The sequence below is a fragment of the Pan troglodytes genome, chromosome 22 (assembly GCF_028858775.2).
Source record: "Pan troglodytes isolate AG18354 chromosome 22, NHGRI_mPanTro3-v2.0_pri, whole genome shotgun sequence".
NCBI lineage: Eukaryota > Metazoa > Chordata > Mammalia > Primates > Hominidae > Pan > Pan troglodytes.
The window spans coordinates 34,239,864-34,257,467 of record NC_072420.2 but is presented as its reverse complement, the minus strand read 5'-3'; the positions used below and the strand labels follow the sequence as shown (position 1 = coordinate 34,257,467).

Genomic DNA, 17,604 nt, shown 5'->3' with positions numbered 1-17,604 from the left:
GAACAGACTGCCACTTTTGAATCCTCAATCAGTTCATCACTTACTAGGTTAATCGTCTTGGCCAAATTACTGACACACTTGTGTCTTCTAGAGTTAGAGGATAAAGTGAGTTAAAACATGCAAAGTACATCAAATAATGCCTGGCACAGAATAAGCTTTCAACAAAGGTTAGTGATTGCTTCTACAGAGTATAAAAATATCTGAATAACAAATATAAAATATTCATAGAGAACTCAAATTTTACCTTATCATGCCTACGTTACATTCTAATAAAAATAATATTTTCCCCCAATACTATTCTGAAACCACTAAAATAACTTTTTAAATGTTTCTGTTTTAAAAAAGAATACTGATTTTAGAGAGGAAATTCTTAGTCCTTAATTTATAACTTAAGAAGGTTTGAATTTACATACCCTAAAGAGATAACATTTTCCCCCAATACTATTCTAAAACCACTAATAAATAACTTTTCAAATGTTTCTATTTTAGAAAAGAATACTGATTTTAGAGAGGAAATTCTTAGTCCTTAATTTACAACTTAAGAAGGTTTGAATTTACATACCCTAAAGAGATGGGAGTATTCAACTTTAACAACCAGATGGGATTTATTTATTCTAATGCCAATATCAAATTAGATAAATCTTAGGGACCCCCAAAAAAGCTCATCAGAAATCTGAGCCATTAAGACTACAGAAAAAAGGCCGGGCACTGTGGCTCACGCCTGTAATCCCAGCACTTTGGGAGGCCAAGACGTGTGGATCACGAGGCCAGGAGATCAAGACCATCCTGGCTAACACGGTGAAACCCCGTCTCTACTAAAAAAAAAAAAATACAAAAAATTAGCCGGGCGTGGTGGCGTGCGCCTGTAGTCCCAGCTACTCCGGAGGCTGAGGCAGGACAATGGCGTGAACCCGGGAGGCGGAGCTTGCAGTCAGCCGAGATCACCCCACTGCACTCCAGCCTGGGCGCCAGAGCGAGACTCCGTCTCAAAAAAAAAAAAGACTACAGAAGAAAATAAATCAACACTTGACATAGGCCAAAGCAAAACTTACCATTTTCTATTAATTGTTTCATAATACAAAATGTTAGATAAGTCATACTTCAATTAAGGTTGTTAGAGCCATGAATCTAAGCAAGTCTGTTTGAGAGTCATGAATCTAAGCACAGCTAAAGTTCCCCCCAAAAAAGAGGACAAACCAACCATATTACAAACTTGATTCCAGAACTAAATCAAGGTAATGACTGTTATTTTTGTGGCTAAATCCTTCATTTCTAAACATCAATTAATCAATTCCAAAAACGCTAAATATTCAAGCAATGATTCCTCTCCATCCAATGCAGTTTAAGTGGGATGGGTATTTTTACACAACTGTTTAATAAAAATCCATACTCAAATTCCTGATACTAAGAAACTGAATCAAGCCAGGCGCGGTGGCTCACGCCTGTAATCCCAGCACTTTGGGAGGCCGAGGTGTGCGGATCATGAGGTCGAGAGATCGAGACCACCCTGGCCAACACGGTGAAACCCCGTTTCTACTAAAAATACAAAAAAAAATTAGCCGGGCATAGTGGCAGGCGCCTGTAATCCCAGCTACTTGGGAGGCTGAGGCAGGAGAATCACTTGAACCTGGGAGGCGGAGGTTGCGGTGAGCCGAGATCACGCCATTGCACTCCAGCCTGGGCAAAAAGAGTGAAACTCTGTCTCAAAAAAAAAAAAAAAAAAAAGAAAGAAAAAGAAAAGAAAAAGAAACTGAATCAAATAAACTGAAACTAAGTCAAAAATAAAAATTATATTCTACCAGCAGAGTAAACAAGTACATCAATGTTTGTTTTTCAGTGGAAGTATGGAAGGAAAATTTAAACAAGAAAGTCTTCATTAAATCAATTAAACAAAAGCTTAAATTTACTGAAAAAAAATTTTTTTTTTGAGATGGAGTTTCATTCTTGTCGCCCAGGCTGGAGTGCAATGGCGCAATCTCAGCACACTGCAACATTCGCCTCCTGGGTTCATGCGATTCTCCTGCCTCAGCTTCCCAAGTAGCTGGGATTACAGGCACCCACCACCACACTCGGCTAATTTTTGTATTTTTAGTGGAGATGGGGGTTTCTCCATGTTGACCAGGTTGTCTGGAACTCCTGACCTCAGGTGATCCACCCACCTCAGCCTCCCAAAGTGCTGGGATTACAGGTGTGAGCCATCGCACCCAGCCTAAAGTTTTTAATTTAATAAATATCTTAAATACTGAAGTCAAAAACTAACATTAACCTTCAAATTTCAAAAAAATCTTAAAAGAAAATTTTTGAGACAGTTAATTATCTCCAACTTACCTGGCTTATATCGTAGTTCTGTATCTAAGACCCCAGAAAGTACTTCCTCTATCTTCTGCACTATTTCTTCATTTGGTAGACTCCTGGCAGAGGCAGCTGCATCACCCGCCTGGTTTCCTTCAATGGGTGTATTTGTTTCACCATTCAGCTGGCCTTCATTCCTTCCACTTGACATGAAAAGTTATCAAAATTCATTAATATTTTATCATACCATTAATAAAAAAATCCAATTAATTACAATAATCATATGTTGTACTGACTGTCAGATGTTTTACCTTTTTCCTATTTTAGATATTCACCACTAATAATGCTTCCTTAACATGATCTACTTATATTTTGGACATTTCATTTTTATACAATTAAAGTTTTCAGAACTATGAAAATTAAGAAAACAGGTTTCTAAGTACACTCTTTGTTAAACAAAATAATTTCAGAAATCTAACTTTAGGCTTTTGGGTTACCCACATATTTCTTTCAGGGGAGAAAAATTAATAAGAGCCCAGTCACAAATCAAAAGAAAAACATGTGGCCTAACATTATGGTAGAAACCATGGCTACATTAAAGCCACATCTGTGCATAAATCACAATCACCATCAATAGTATCAAGGAACACAAAAGTTAGCCACAGGCACACTGAATAAAAAGGGTAACCTGTAACCTCTGTCCAGGCTTACATTGCTACTGAAATGCCACTGAACTTAAAAAGGACAATAATTTATGTAATTTTTACACAATTATCAAGAACTCTGGCTTATAAAACTCACATAAAACAAGTGGCATTTATACCAACAGTAAAAGCATAGATGGCTTAACACATGTTCCATTCACAGGGCCAGAGAAATTTTTAAATAGGTAAGAACATATCATTCGCCCAGTAATTTTTACTATTTTCGTGTGAATTTGCAAAATTTTGAAAAATCAAATACTTTCAGCAACAGTTTGATTTTAACTTCAATTTTAGCTAAATGAAAACACATCAATTATGCTCCACTACCTGATAAAAGTCTGAATGGTCAAAAACCAAAAAAAATTCAGTAGTTACCTAATTATTATTAAGGAACATCTGGTTTTCTAATACAATGAATTGTATAATTATAGTTATAATAATTATCATTTATTGACTACTAGTGTCATACTGTTCTACATTAACTCATTTAATCCTAACAAAACTCTGAGATCACCACTATTATTCTTTTATAAATGAAGAAACTTAGCTGAAGGTCACACAGCTACTAAGAGGTGAAGCTGGTACTCAAACCAGAGGCCATATTCTTACACACCATCTATAACAGAAGTTCAATAACTTGTTTTAACTATCTAAATGTCAGCCTCATTACTCTAATTTACATAAAAGCAGATGAGAAAAAAACAGCTCACTGAAATGGCAAATAATCAAAAACTTGTTTGCAGACTGATAACGCATTATGTGTTGAAGAGAAGCTGCATATTCCTCTAGTAATAAACTGCTTCGTCTAATATTATTTTTAGATATTCCTTCTGTAGCACTTTATTTTACAATTTTCCTAAGCATTTATACATAATTATGACAAATTTGAAAATCAGAAAATTATGGTTTTAAAAGTTAATCTACAAGGAAGTAATGATTTCATCTTAAAGCCAGCAATCGTTAACCGCATTTACTGAAAAGCAATGAAAATTTCAAACCACCTAAATATGCAACAGTATATTCCTACAATGGGATTCTATGCAGCCATGAAGAAGTCCAAAAGACTGAGACTGAGAGGGATAAACTTGTTCACAACGTATTAGCTGGAAAAATGATCAATACAAAACAAGATGATCACATATCACACAATATATGGGGGGAAAAAATGAAATGACATCAGAATATCAATAAGGTGAGTTTTTTCTTTTCTTTTTCATGTCTTCTAAATTATAATAAAACACTCATTTTCTAAAGGAAAGACTAGCTTTTAAAACCTACAAAAACACACCTCGTTAAACTAAGCAAACAACTACTTATTGCAGCCAGAGATTTGTCAGGAAAATTATATTCTCTTAGCTCGGATCTCTTCTCATCCAAAACACTACTAGCAATATCACAGAAATTTAAAAAGCAATGTGAGTGGATCTATTTCCACTTAAAAAACAACACATTCTGCAAAAGTGATAATTCTAGCAATAATACATCATTGCCCTAATAATCCTGTATTACTTTGGGCACTTACAACTGGTTTTCGGCCCATTTTCAAATTCACGTACTGCTCTTGCACTCAACTTTTAAAATACAATTAAAAACACTTGAACTCGGAAAACTTACGTTTCAAGATCTCTTTCCTACTTCTGTAAAGAAATGAGTATCTTATACAAAAGCAAATACCGAGAGACAACCGCTGAACATCATACACTATTTTCCTAACTAAACAACCATTTCTTTAACAATCTCTTCGCCTTCAAATTTTGTGAAGCCAAGCGCAAATTATGTAAAGTCTACCAGCAATGACAAAAATAGCGTGTCAACTGGGGCAGGGGTAGCAAGAAAATAATAGACCTACACACAAAGTCCACTTTCACTTGCTGTAATTAATCGCAACCATTTCAAAGTCCCCTTCCATCTTCATCTCGAGTATTTTTTTACCATTTCAAAGTCCCCTTCCATCTTCATCTCGAGTATTTTAACAAACTAGCAAGTGCACCAGTTTGAGTTCGTTTTAATTGAAACATTTAACTATCAGAACGGCTGACAAATACTACAGGACACTAGGCCCCGAATAATCTTATTAATAGATCCAGACCCCCAAGCGGTCTGAGGCTCGCAATAATAAAGAGGATTTAAGATTAACCAAGAAACGGCCGTTAGAGACCCTTTCCGGTCTTAGGCACCGGCCGGCAAAATCCGCGGAGGCGGAGAGGGGGAGGGGATACGCGGCGGCGGAGGAGGAGCTGAGGAAGGAACTAGGCCCGTCCCTGGCGGACAACCGGGCCTACGAGTAGCTAAACGGGAGGGGGGACCCAAACAGGGGAGAAGGGTGAACATCTTAACTCGATTCTGAAACAGGGAGTCTTGGGTTACCTCGGAAAAGGCGAAGTTCCTCGAGGGAAAAGGAAGGGAGCGGCTGGGGGGGCGGTGGGGGGGGGGGCCCGGAAAATGGATCCCAGGCCCAGGCGGGGCCCTAGCGGGGCCTGAGCCGAGGAACGACTGCGTCTCCGAAGAAAGGTGCCAAAGAAGGCTAGGTGAGGGCCTAACGGTCCGTTGGGAGCAGAAGAATCTGGGAGGCGTTTACCTGGAAAGCTCCTGTTGAATTTCCCGGAATTTACTGACCACGAAAGACCTAAAAATCTGCTCGATGTTGGTCGCCATGGCGTCCGCTCCGTTCTCTCAACTCCTCCTCGCTAGTCCTCCAGGCTCCCAGCATGCCTCGGGAGGAGGCGCAGCGGCCAATTCGGTCTCTCGCCTTCCTGATTGGCTCCAAAGGGAATGCCCGGTCCGGCCCGCTCCACCGAGGGACCAATCAGTGAGCACGGCCCTGCTCTCCTCTGCTGTTTCTGAGCGGCTGGGGTAGAGGTGCTGACGTTTGCGCCGCGCACGATTATGTCCGCCATGTTAGTGTCTGACGCAGGCGCCATTACAGGAGCCGTCTCTCTTGAGGCGACCGTGTCCGCCTAAGTTGTCAGTCCCCAGCAGTGTTTGGGAGCCTTAACAGGCTTGCTAAGCGCCTGAGATTAAAGGCCAAGAGGAAGAAGAGCAAGAAGGGCAACCCGGTGTTTAACACACGGCTTTCAGGCGCTCTCAGGTGGCGCCAAGTTCAGTTTCGACAGGGATATGCATCCGGGAGAGAATTTTTCAGCCCCCGCCCCCACTGGCATGTGAGAGGAAGAACTCGCTGTTGCCCTGTATCTTCCCCAGTGCGTTCTATAACCAGCCTCATTTTTTTTTTAGCAATAGGCCGGATGTCCTAAGCGACCGGCATTCAAAGCCCGGTGCATTTTAGTCTCATCAGGAGTCAGGCGTGTCACGAGATTTTTCCGCGGTAGCTGGTCAGCTCTGACTCGTGAGCGGCGCACAATTGGCTAAGAATGGGTTTAGCATTTTGGCGCTCCCCCGCGGCGCTCCTGGAAACACTGCGTGGCACCCCGTACCACTGTCACATTATAAACGTGCTAAGGCTTGGGTGTCTCGGCTGGGGAGCAGTCAGGCAGCGCCCAGGGCGGGAGGGAATCAGACTAGATTCTCGCCGCGGAGACCCAGGGCCGCGCGGACCAATGGGGCAGGGAAGCCGTCGTAGGGCGGGGCGGTGAGGGGCGGTGCCGCGCTGGTCCCGCGCTGGTCCCGCGCCGGTCCCGGTGGGCCGACTTCCGGCGAGCGGGCAAGCGGGAACCAGGTGGCCACCCGGTGTCGGTGCGTAAACCCCCTCCGCTTTTACACGGAGCGCGCTTAGGCTTTGGTTTGGGGATTTAAGATCGCGAACTGAGTGAAACCATAGAAACTGATTTGTAGAAATTTTCCTGTTGTTTGTAAATGCGGTGGGTGGGGGTTGGCCATGTGCTTTTCACTTGCTACTGTTAGCTGGTTTCTATTTGCTCTTTTACTTTTCCTGTTTTCTAAGATGTCAAGGCCTTTTTGTGTCTTTATACATTTTTAAGACATAACCCTAAATTGGTGTACTTTCTCTTTATGCACCCGTTGTCTCTGGCAGATTACTTGGTTAATTTTGTAGTTGGTTTCTACTTTATTCTCCATATCCTCTGATACGGCTTTATTTGCCTGTCTTATTCTGCTTATGTTACCCATTCTGAGGAATGAGGCCCAAGGTTAGTGAAGTCCCCCAAGGTCTTCCTGCTAGTATGGGGCAGCGTCTTTACCCAGGCCAAGGCGCTGTGTGAGACTCAGGAGCCCAGGCGTCCTCACCACTGGGTAGTAATGCTATTTTCAGTGATCCACTAGAGTAAACAGAATTTTCCCACACTACTGCTATATTCAAACTAAAGATGTAACATTTGCTCTAGATTTAAAGATCTGTTTATTTCTGGCCGGATGTGATGTAATCCCAGCACTTTGGGAGGCCAAGGTGGGTTGACCATTGGAGGTCAGGAGTTCGAGACCAGCCTGGCCAACGTAGTGAAACCCCGTCGCTACTATAAATACAAAAATTCGCCTGGCGTGGCGGCGCACGCCCGTAATCCCAGCTACTTGGGAGGCTGTGAGGCAAGAGAATCGCTTGAACCCGGGAGGCGGAGGTTGTAGTGAGCCGAGATCACACCACTGCCCTCCAGCCTGGGCGACAGAGAGAGACTGTCTAAAAAAATAAATAAATAAATAAAATAAAAAATCTGTTTATTTCAGATACCCATGGCAAGTAAAATGTGTTTTCCCGTTACACTAAAGTAGCTGTTCCTTCCGGGACTGTAATTTAACAGGGTTTTTTTTTTTTTTTCCTTTCTCAAATTTTTAATGATCATCATTTCACTTGTTGAGAGAATCTGAAGCAAAATTGCTTCTGTTAGGCTCCACCGCCTCTTACCTGTGTGACCTCCAGCAAGTTACTTACCTATCTGGGCCTCCTTGTCTTATCTGCAAATTGGTGATAGTAATAGTGTCTCCCTCATAGGATTCTTTCATGACAAGCATTTTAAATAGTACCCTGCCCAAGGTTAAGTGCTCAAAAAAATGTTAGTTTTGTATATTGTCAGCTTACATTTTTCTTAAAATATGTAATCCCAACATCATCAAAATAAGTTTTCAATTTTCTTTTTCCTGTTACCAGTTTGCCTTGTGGTAGGTAAATGTAACAAGTTAACATTTACTACTGCTGAGTGCCAGATTGTACTTATTTATAAATGTCATTTCAGTTAATCTCCTAGGTTACACTGCTGTTGTATCCATCCTTCTAAGTCTCAGGTGCCAGAACTAAAGTGAAATGAGTTGGAATTTGATTTTTGCCTTCTCTACCAATATTCTAGCATATTGCGCTATTTGAATTAGGAGTCAGCAAACTATGGCCCACATACCAAATCCTTCTGCTGCCTGCTTTTGTACAGCTCACCAAATATGAATGATTGAGAAAAAGAACAGGAAATAAATGAGGTTTTTGTGACGTGAAAATTTTATGAAATTCAAATTATAGTATCCGTACATAAAGTTTTATTGAAAGCGAGTCACGTTTATTTGTTACAAACCTTTGATGGTTTCCTACTACTTAAGGTACTGATAGGCAACAGTGATCTCTGACCCACTGCCTGTTTATGGGTCCATTAAGTTTTTCTGGACATTGGCACATTGATTCATCTTTGTATTATCTTTGGTTGCTTTCTTGCTAAGGTGGCCGAGTCGAGTAGTTTTGACAGAACTATGTGGCCCTTTTTGTGTAAAGTTTGCTTACCCCAGTTTTCAGTATATCCTTTAATTTATGATAACCTAATTATCTGTAAGATTTCAAGGTTTAAAAATTGATATTTTATAATACATTTTGAGTCTAAAACAAGATTCATTTCATAACTAAGGCGTGATGATTATTAAGTCTTTTTGAAATGAAGCCCAGAGAAGGGAGATTATCACATAAGGAGCTGAGAGTCATCGTTTGACTCCTTAACCTAGCTCTCTAGGCCAGCCTGCCTTCTTTTTGAAATACCTCCCTTGTGCTTATGACGACAGTCATATTTCTCAAATTATGAATCCCAGTTTTTCAAAAATGAATCATTGGATGAAAATGTCATTTGTATGAGTACAAATGATTACTTAAATTATATTTACAAATCTGGATTTCTTTTTTTTTTTTTTTTGAGATGAAGTCTTGCTCTGTTTCCCAGGCTAGAGTGTAGTGACGTGATCCTGGCTCACTGCGATCTCCTCCTACCAGGTTCAAGCAATTCTCCTGCCTTGGCCTCCTGAGTACCTGGGATTACAGGCACCCGCCACCATGCCTGGCTAATTTTTGTATTTTAGTAGAGATGAGGTTTTGCCATGTTGGCCAAGGCTGGTCTCAAACTCCTGACCTCAAGTGATCCACCTGCCTCGGCCTCCCAAAATGCTGGGGGTACAGGCATGAGCCACTGTGCCCGTCCCTGGGTTTCTAAAATGTGCATCCTAAGATATAAACTGTGCTTTTCTTTCTGCAGGTTTCATTTTCCTTTGGAATTTCTGCTTTACAGACAGAACAATGGCAGCCCGAGTACTTATAATTGGCAGTGGAGGAAGGGAACATACGCTGGCCTGGAAACTTGCGCAGTCTCATCATGTCAAACAAGTGTTGGTTGCCCCAGGAAACGCAGGCACTGCCTGCTCTGAAAAGATTTCAAATACCGGTAATCATGTTTTAAAGTGGGGAGTAATAGTTATTATTTGTTATTAATGGTATGCTGTCAACCATATCTGTACTTTATGTTAATAAAGATAGGCTGGGCACAGTGGCTAATGCCTGTAATCCCAGCACTTTGGGAGGCCGAGATATGCGGATCATGAGGTCAGGAGATGGAGACCATCCTGGCTAAAATGGTGAAACCCCATCTTTACTAAAAATACAAAAAATTAGCCGGGCGTGGTGGCGGGCGCCTGTAGTCCCAGCTACTCGGGAGGCTGAGGCAGGAGAATGGCTTGAACCCAGGGGGTGGAGCTTGTAGTAAGCTGACATCATGCCACTGCACTCCAGCCTGGGCGACAGAATGAGACTCCGTCTCAAAATAAAATAAAATAAAGATAGACTGCTATTCAGGGTTGAGTGCTTTCCTTGACCTTAAAATTTATTTGGTAATTTGAATGCTTGCCAATATGTTATAAACTTAAGGTAACCTATTGTTCAGAATATGGCATTTCCTTATCTTAAACTGTTTTAAACCTGATAAAACACATCCATTGGAAAAGTAGTAAGTGCCTAATACAGATTAAAGGCATTTTGATGTGTATTTTTGTAAATGGAAAGTTTAGTATTGCTATTAAATACAACTTTCGGCCACGTGCAGTGGCTCACGCTTACAATCCCAGCGCTTTGGGAAGCCAAGGCAGAAGGATCTCTTGAGCCCAGGAGTTTGAGACTAGCCAGGGCAATGTAGTGAGACCCGATCTCTACAAAAAAAAAATACAAAAATTAGCCAGGCATGGTGGTGCACATCTGTAGTGCCAGCTACTTGGGCAACAGAGTAAGATGAGAACCTGTCTCACAAAACAAAGTTTTTAACAGTTGTTACTCTAATAGATCTCAACCCTTATCTCTCTCTGACTTTTTTTTTTTTTTTTTTTTTTTTTTTGAGACAGAGTCTCACTCTGTCACCCATACTGGAGTGCAGTAGCGTGATCTCAGCTCACTGCAACCTCTGGCTCCTGAGTTAAAGCGATTCTTCTGCCTCAGCCTCCCGAGTAGCTGGTACTACAGGTGCATGCCGCCACATCCAGCTAATTTTTTGTTTTTTTAGTAGAGACCGGGTTTCACTATGTTGGTCAGGCTGGTCTCGAACTCCTGACCTCAGGTGATCTGCCTGCCTCAGCCTCCCAAAGTGCTGGGATTACAGGCATGAGCCACCGTGCCCAGCCTCCACCCTTATCTCTCAATTGGCAAAAATGAAAAAATGGTCAGTTCGTATACTACATTAAGTTTGTCAGTGGCTTCAGAAACTCCTCAGTATTCTAATAATACTTAGAATAAAACTCAAATTCCTTACCATGCCTTTCAAAGCCCTTTGTGCAGTCTGTCTTCTGCCTGCTCTTCCAACCTGATCTTTTATATCCCTTTTTCTCTTTTCACTATACTCTGTCCATGCTGTCCTACCAATTTCCCAAGCAGAAGCTTGCTGCTTTGGACTTTATATTTGTTCCCACCCCTTACCATGACTGTCTCCTTATTATTCAGAGCTCCACTTAAATGTTAGCCTCCTTAATTATATCTCTCCTACAGTTTCTTACTAAAAGCAAGTGTCCATTCCCATTTCATTTGTTTATGATCATGAATGTCTGTGTTTATTTTTACTTCACTATTGTCTGTCTCCTATGTTCTTTTCCTCCACTAGAATATAATCTCTAGTAGAATGTAAGCTCCATGAGGGCAAGGAACTTGTCTGTCTTGTTTTGCATGGTGTGCACAGTGCTTAGTTCCCTATGTGGCACATAATATTTATGGAAAGAAGAGCATGGACCCAACAAGCCACAAACTGGGGGAAGATAGTGGCATGTATATAAGACCAAAAGGAATAAGACAAATTAGCAAATACCTCCTTTTCTGGGATCTTAATTCTAGGGGTGAGGTATTTGTTTATTAGAGAACTGGGACAGTTTATCTGCGATTGAGGTCATACAGGCAAGCCCATCAAAATCTCTTAAGATCATCATGAGACTACTACAAGTAGTCTTGTAAGACTACTAAAGAGACCTCTTCCTCTTGTTGCTCTCTGCTATACTGATATAGTTGACCCTGCTCAGCCTAGTTGTGTTCAGAACCACTAACCCACAGTGCGTGGTACTCCATCCTAATCACATTCAGGCAGTTGCTGCAGATTGAGGACCCTACCTTTTCTGGACTTGGACCCTATACAGTAGTCACCAGCCTATCCACAATTTTACTTTCCACAGTTTCAGTTACCCACAGTCCGCTGTAGTCCAAAATATTAAATGGAAAATTTCAGAAATAATTCATAAATTTTACATTGCACACCAGTCTAGCATAGCATGATGAAATTTTGTGCCGTCCAACCTGAGACGTGAATCTTTTTGTCCGGCATATCCATGTTGTTACTTACTAGCCCTGTTGGTTATCAGATTGACTATCATATTATCTCAGTGCATGTGTTCAGGTAACCCTGTTTTACTTAATAATGGCCCCAAAGCTGATGCTAGCATATAGTTATAATTGTTCTATTTTAGTATTAGTGATAGTTAATCTCTTACTGTGCCTAATTTGTAAATTAAACTTTATCATAGGTGTTTATGTATAGGAAAAAACATACTATATATATAGCGTTCAGCACTGTGGTTTCAGGCATCCACTAGGGATCTTAGAATGTGTCCTCTAAGGATAAAGAGGGACAACTGTACATCACAAATATCACTTCTTGTACTCTGTACCAATGGCAGAGTGATTGCAGACTTCAGCTGACTTAACGAATGGTGGTCCAGACACAGTGAAGCAGGAGAGCCCCTATGGAGCCAAACCATGTTCAGTATGTGGTTGATCCTACCACTAGTTACTTAGAACTCCACAGAAGAAAATTTACCTGACTTGCAGGTTGGAGAAGACAGGTTCCTCTTAAAAGCGTCATTGAGTTCTTAACTTAAACAGCTCTGCCCCAAAGAGATCCCTCCTGACCCAACCCAAAATAGCCTCTCAATTCACTTCATATCAAATTTGCTTAATTTGTTCATATTTGCTGTTTTTTTTTGTTTGTATATTTATTACCCAGCGTTCCTACAGCGGATTGTAAACATGTTAAGTATAGGGACCCTGCTTGTGTTGATAAATTTTTTTTTTTTTTTGAGACAGAGTTTCGTTCTTGTTATCTACCCAGGCTGGAGTGCAGTGGTGCGATCTTGGCTCACTGCAACCTCCGCCTCCCCAGTTCAAGCGATTCTCCTGTCTCAGCCTCCTGAGTAGTTGGGATTACAGGTGCATGCCCCCACGCCCAGCTACTTTTTGTATTTTTAGTAGAGACGGGGTTTCATCATATTGTTCAGGCTGGTCTCGAACTCCTGACCTTAGGTGATCCACCCACCTCGGCCTCCCAAAGTGCTGGGATTACAGGCGTGAGCCACCGCGCCCCGCCGTGTTGACATCTTAATACCAGTGCTGAGGACAGTACTTAGCACATAGTGGATTTTCAGTACAATTGATTGATTGACGTTAAAAGACCAATTTCTGAGTATATCTTACGTTTTTTGTTTAATATACAATCAATATTAGTGACGTGAACAATATCATGGAGGTGATACTTTATGGCTCTTTGGGAAGTTTATTGGTGTTTTCATCTGTCTACAATGATAACGGAGAACTGAGCTCTGTTGGTTAGCCTAATGCACTCTCCTCTGAATTTCACATGTTGAAACTGTCATCTCTGCCAATATAAGAAAACCAACAGATAACAAGCATACTAAAGTATAGAACTTAGTTTTTTTAGTGAGACACTTAGTTTACTTAAGTGGAATGTTTTTGTAAATGCAGTGGTTTTTTTTTTTTTTTTTTTTTTTTCTGTTTACAGCCATCTCAATCAGTGACCACACTGCCCTTGCTCAATTCTGCAAAGAGAAGAAAATTGAATTTGTAGTTGTTGGACCAGAAGCACCTCTGGCTGCTGGTAAAGTTTGTTTCTGTTTATTGTTACAGTATATTCAGTGCAAACAGAAGCTTAGGGATCATCTAATCCAATTCATTTTACAGATGAGAATTTGTAATATTATCCTGGAAAAAGAGCTTCCACTCTCGAAATTTATGGAGTCTAGTTTTTTTTCCCAAGCATCAGTTATATGATGAGTTAGAGATCAAATTTGCAGCCATGGAAAACATTTTATATGTCTTTATTCTGCTGTATTCTGGTGTGTGTTTAATAATCCATATATGCAAATATAACAACTTTTGATAGATTTGAATAACATGTTAGTAGCATTTTATCTCTATCCGGTAGACAACATGAAAAAGTTAGTTATCCTCTGCCACCAGTCATCTGCCTTGTCTAGATGTAGATATAGTCTCATACTAATTCGTCTTCAGGCTGAAAAGCCCCTGGGGAGACCTTGGTTCACCTAAGGCTACTGTTTTCATCAATAGGGATTGTTGGGAACCTGAGGTCTGCAGGAGTGCGATGCTTTGGCCCAACAGCAGAAGCGGCTCAGTTAGAGTCCAGCAAAAGGTTTGCCAAAGAGTTTATGGACAGACATGGAATCCCAACTGCACAATGGAAGGCTTTCACCAAACCTGAAGAAGCCTGCAGCTTCATTTTGAGGTAGGTAAATGGTTGTCTGTGAAGGACAGTTGTTTAGTTTTGATATTTAAATACACAGGTCAGTGGCCAGGCACAGTAGCTCACCTGTAATCCCAGCACTTTGGGAGGCCAAGGCAGGTGAATCACTTGAGCTCAGGAGTTAGAGACCAGCCTGGGTACCATGGTAAAACCCTGTCTCTACAAAAAATACAGAAAAAAAAAAGCCGGGCATGATGGTGTGCACCTGTAGTCCCAGCTCCTCTGAAGGCCAAGGTGGGAGGATCACTTGAACCCAGGAGGCGGAGGCTGCACTGAGCCAAGATTGTGCCACTGCACTGCAGCCTGGGTGACAGAGTGAGACCCTGTCTCAAAAAAATTAAATAAATATACAGGTCACTTCGGTGTTGAAAATGTAATGCTAGGTCTTTAGGCTGTCACAAGATGTAGTAAGATAATTAAGGAAAAAACTTTCTCAATAAATATTATGTGGGTTGTCATTTTCCAGAACCAAAATAAAATGGGATCCTATGCATACAGAGTTTATATGATCTTGTGGCCTTGCAGGAAGATGACATTTTTAATAAAATCTGAGTAGTTCCTCGGGGGAAACATACACTTGGTTCTGCAGTTGTGCGCTCTTTTCACAGCCATGTTTTTGGTTTTTGGTTCCCTGCCCCCCACCGCCACCCCCCAACCTGAGACGGGGCCTCTCTCTGTCACGCAGGCTGGAGTGCAGTGGCGTGATCTTGGCTCACAGCAGCCCCTGCCTCCTGGACTCAAGTGATCCTCCCACCTCAGCCTCCCAAGTAGCTGGGACAATAGGCACACACCACCACTCCCAGCTAGTTTTTAGATTTTTTGTAGAGACGGAGTTTTACCATGTTTCCCAGGCCAGTCTCAAACTCTTAAGCTCAAGAGATCCGCCTCTCTCTGCCTCCCAAAGTGCTGGGATTACAGGCATGAGCCATAACACTAGGCCTCACGGTCAGATTGACAAACGCGGTGGCATCTTACAACATAAAGAACATTGATTTTTTTTATCATAAATAATTAACCAGAGTGAGTAATCATCACTTGGTCATCTGCCACCACTATTGCCATTTTATTTTATTTATTTATTTATTTTTATTTTTATTTATTTGTTTATTAATTTTTTTGAGTCTCGTTCTTTCACCCAGGCCGGACTGCAGTGGTGCTCTCTCTATCTCGGCTCACTGCAAGCTCCGCCTCCCAGGTTCACGCCATTCTGCTGCTTCAGCCTCCCGAGTAGCTGGGAATACAGGCGCCCACCACCACTCCCGGCTAATTTTTTGTATTTTTAGAAGAGACAGGGTTTCACTGTGTTAGCCAGGATGGTCTCGATCTCCTGACCTCGTGATCCGCCCGCCTCGGCCTCCCAAAGTGCTGGGATTACAGGCGTGAGCCACCGCGCCTGGCCACTATTGCAATTTTAAATTTCAAAATTAAACATCCTTTGTTCTCTATTATGTGGAAAGCATTGAGCAATTAATGAGTGTTAGTAGACACATGCATTTGCCCTTTTTTTGTTGACACTTCTGCTTCCTGGTTATGTTTTCCTTTCAGTTGTGTCAGTTTCATTTTTTTTTCATTCATATCCTACAGAGTTTCTTAAACACTGAATATTATTATTTCCTAGCAGCCAGATGCCTTGAGCAAGTAACAGTTTTGTTACTTACTTTGGGTAAGTCTCCTTCCAGACCCCCAGGCCCACTTGATAATTTCGTATGTGTACTCCCAGAAATGGTCTGTGTATGCTTACTGTTGTTATATAGCCGCATTTTCTACTTGAATGAGAGTACTATTTGCTACTTTGTATCTTAGAGATTATGCCATATCTACTCTATACATCTACTTATTCTTCCAAAGATATTGCCTGTGTAATCTCATGATAAATGAAAAAAGCAAAATTATAGGTACTGTATGATTGGAACTACAAAGGAATACGTAGGGGAAAAAATCCTGGTAGGAAGTACATCAAAATGTGTTGGAAGGATAATTAATTTTTTTCTTTCTGCTTTTCAGTCATTGCTATAGCATATCGTTACAAAATCCCACAGCATTTTAAAATCTTGAGTTGTAATGGTTTATTGGATGTTGACGATTACTCTGTCTTTACAGTGCAGACTTCCCTGCTTTGGTTGTGAAGGCCAGTGGTCTTGCAGCTGGAAAAGGGGTGATTGTTGCAAAGAGCAAAGAAGAGGCCTGCAAAGCTGTACAAGAGATCATGCAGGTAGGCTGGGTCTTCTGAAAAAATTTACTTTTCTATTCATACTGAATAAATACCCTTTTAAGTTTAAAAAATGTTCCTCACAATAAGGAAAATCTATTTTGCAAACATATGGGTAAGTTATTTTTTATAATCCCATGTATTATAATCCATCTCTATAAAATAGTTACGGATTTACACTGTAAATTAAACCATGATTGTATTATTTTGAAGTAAATTGTAACATCCTTTGTTGTCTGCCACTGAAAGAAAATCCTCAGACTCTAGAACATATAAATAAATTATCAAGCCATCCATGAGGACAAAAGTATTTGTCCCACGTGTCCCAGGTCTAAGAGAAGTAAATTAATGAATGAATATGCCTTGTCTTTCGTGATCGATCTTTGTTGTTGTGGGTTTTCTGTCCTTGTAGAAATCTACTTTCACAAGCATGCTTTAGTATAGTTATTACAGCCAAACATGTATAATTATAATCGGAAGTAAGGATTAAGTGGCGATAATGAAAACATCTGTTTTTCCCATACCTTATTTGAAACTGGATCACCAAATCTTCAGGAGAATATTAGAGATGTGTTTATTCCGTCTGTACCAGTGTTAGCTACACTATTGCCACATTAAAAATAGGAAACATTTATATGTTCCCTTTGAGTCTTTCTGAAAGGGAAAGAAAAATTACAGTACTCACTGGTTCATAATACAAATGCTGGATAATGCTAAAAGTCAACTAAGTATCAAAAATTTACCAAACCTCTTTTTTTAAAAAAAAAAAAAAAAAACTTACAATCAGGAGAAAGCCTTTGGGGCAGCTGGAGAAACAATTGTCATTGAAGAACTTCTTGACGGAGAAGAGGTGTCGGTATGTATATTCATCTTTCTGGCTTTTGTAGTGTATAAGAAGCTGTCATCTGACCTGTGTACCCCAGAAAAGACTTGATATACTCTGGTTGCTTCATCTAAAAACATAAACCCAGCAGTTACAAAGGAATTTGTATACTTTTATTGTTGGGGGTGCAAATGAAAAAATAATCGATCCTCTGTTAGTCATCCCTAGTGTGTTAGTGGGGGCACTTGGACTTACATCACACACTATTGAGGTTCTGGATTAATTCAAGCATTCATGCTTTTTCTTTCATATACAGTTTATTGCACAATAAATAAAGTCACCTTAAAC

General features: G+C 40.8%; 2 protein-coding genes across 23 annotated transcripts in view; one reads left to right on the top strand and one right to left on the bottom strand.

Annotated features, from left to right (window-relative positions):
- The window catches only part of SON (SON DNA and RNA binding protein), a 34,465-nt gene extending 28,771 nt beyond the window's left edge, over positions 1-5,694 (bottom strand). For all 10 annotated transcript variants that reach the window (XR_010154468.1, XR_010154469.1, XR_010154466.1 and 7 more), the window contains exons 1-2: positions 5,575-5,694; positions 2,329-2,495 (exon numbers count right to left, since the gene is read on the bottom strand). Coding sequence is in view for 6 of the 10 variants with exons in the window: in XM_001165975.8 (XP_001165975.1) it covers positions 2,329-2,495; positions 5,575-5,651 (244 nt within the window). In the remaining 4 variants the exon portion in view is untranslated. The remainder of the gene's footprint in view (positions 1-2,328; positions 2,496-5,574) is intronic.
- A 157-nt stretch (positions 5,695-5,851) lies between these two features.
- GART (phosphoribosylglycinamide formyltransferase, phosphoribosylglycinamide synthetase, phosphoribosylaminoimidazole synthetase) overlaps positions 5,852-17,604 on the top strand; it is a 38,211-nt gene continuing 26,458 nt past the window's right edge. Inside the window, exons 1-6 of one of the 13 annotated variants that reach the window (XM_003319054.6) lie at positions 5,852-6,084; positions 9,407-9,592; positions 13,466-13,561; positions 14,032-14,206; positions 16,325-16,436; positions 17,221-17,289. In XM_003319054.6, the coding sequence (XP_003319102.2) occupies positions 9,448-9,592; positions 13,466-13,561; positions 14,032-14,206; positions 16,325-16,436; positions 17,221-17,289 (597 nt within the window). In that variant the 5' untranslated portion in view covers positions 5,852-6,084; positions 9,407-9,447. Of the gene's footprint in view, positions 6,197-6,434; positions 6,690-9,406; positions 9,593-13,465; positions 13,562-14,031; positions 14,207-16,324; positions 16,437-17,220; positions 17,290-17,604 lie in introns of those variants that run through there. The other 12 variants (XM_009455531.5, XM_063803531.1, XM_063803530.1 and 9 more) reach the window with 12 other exon arrangements.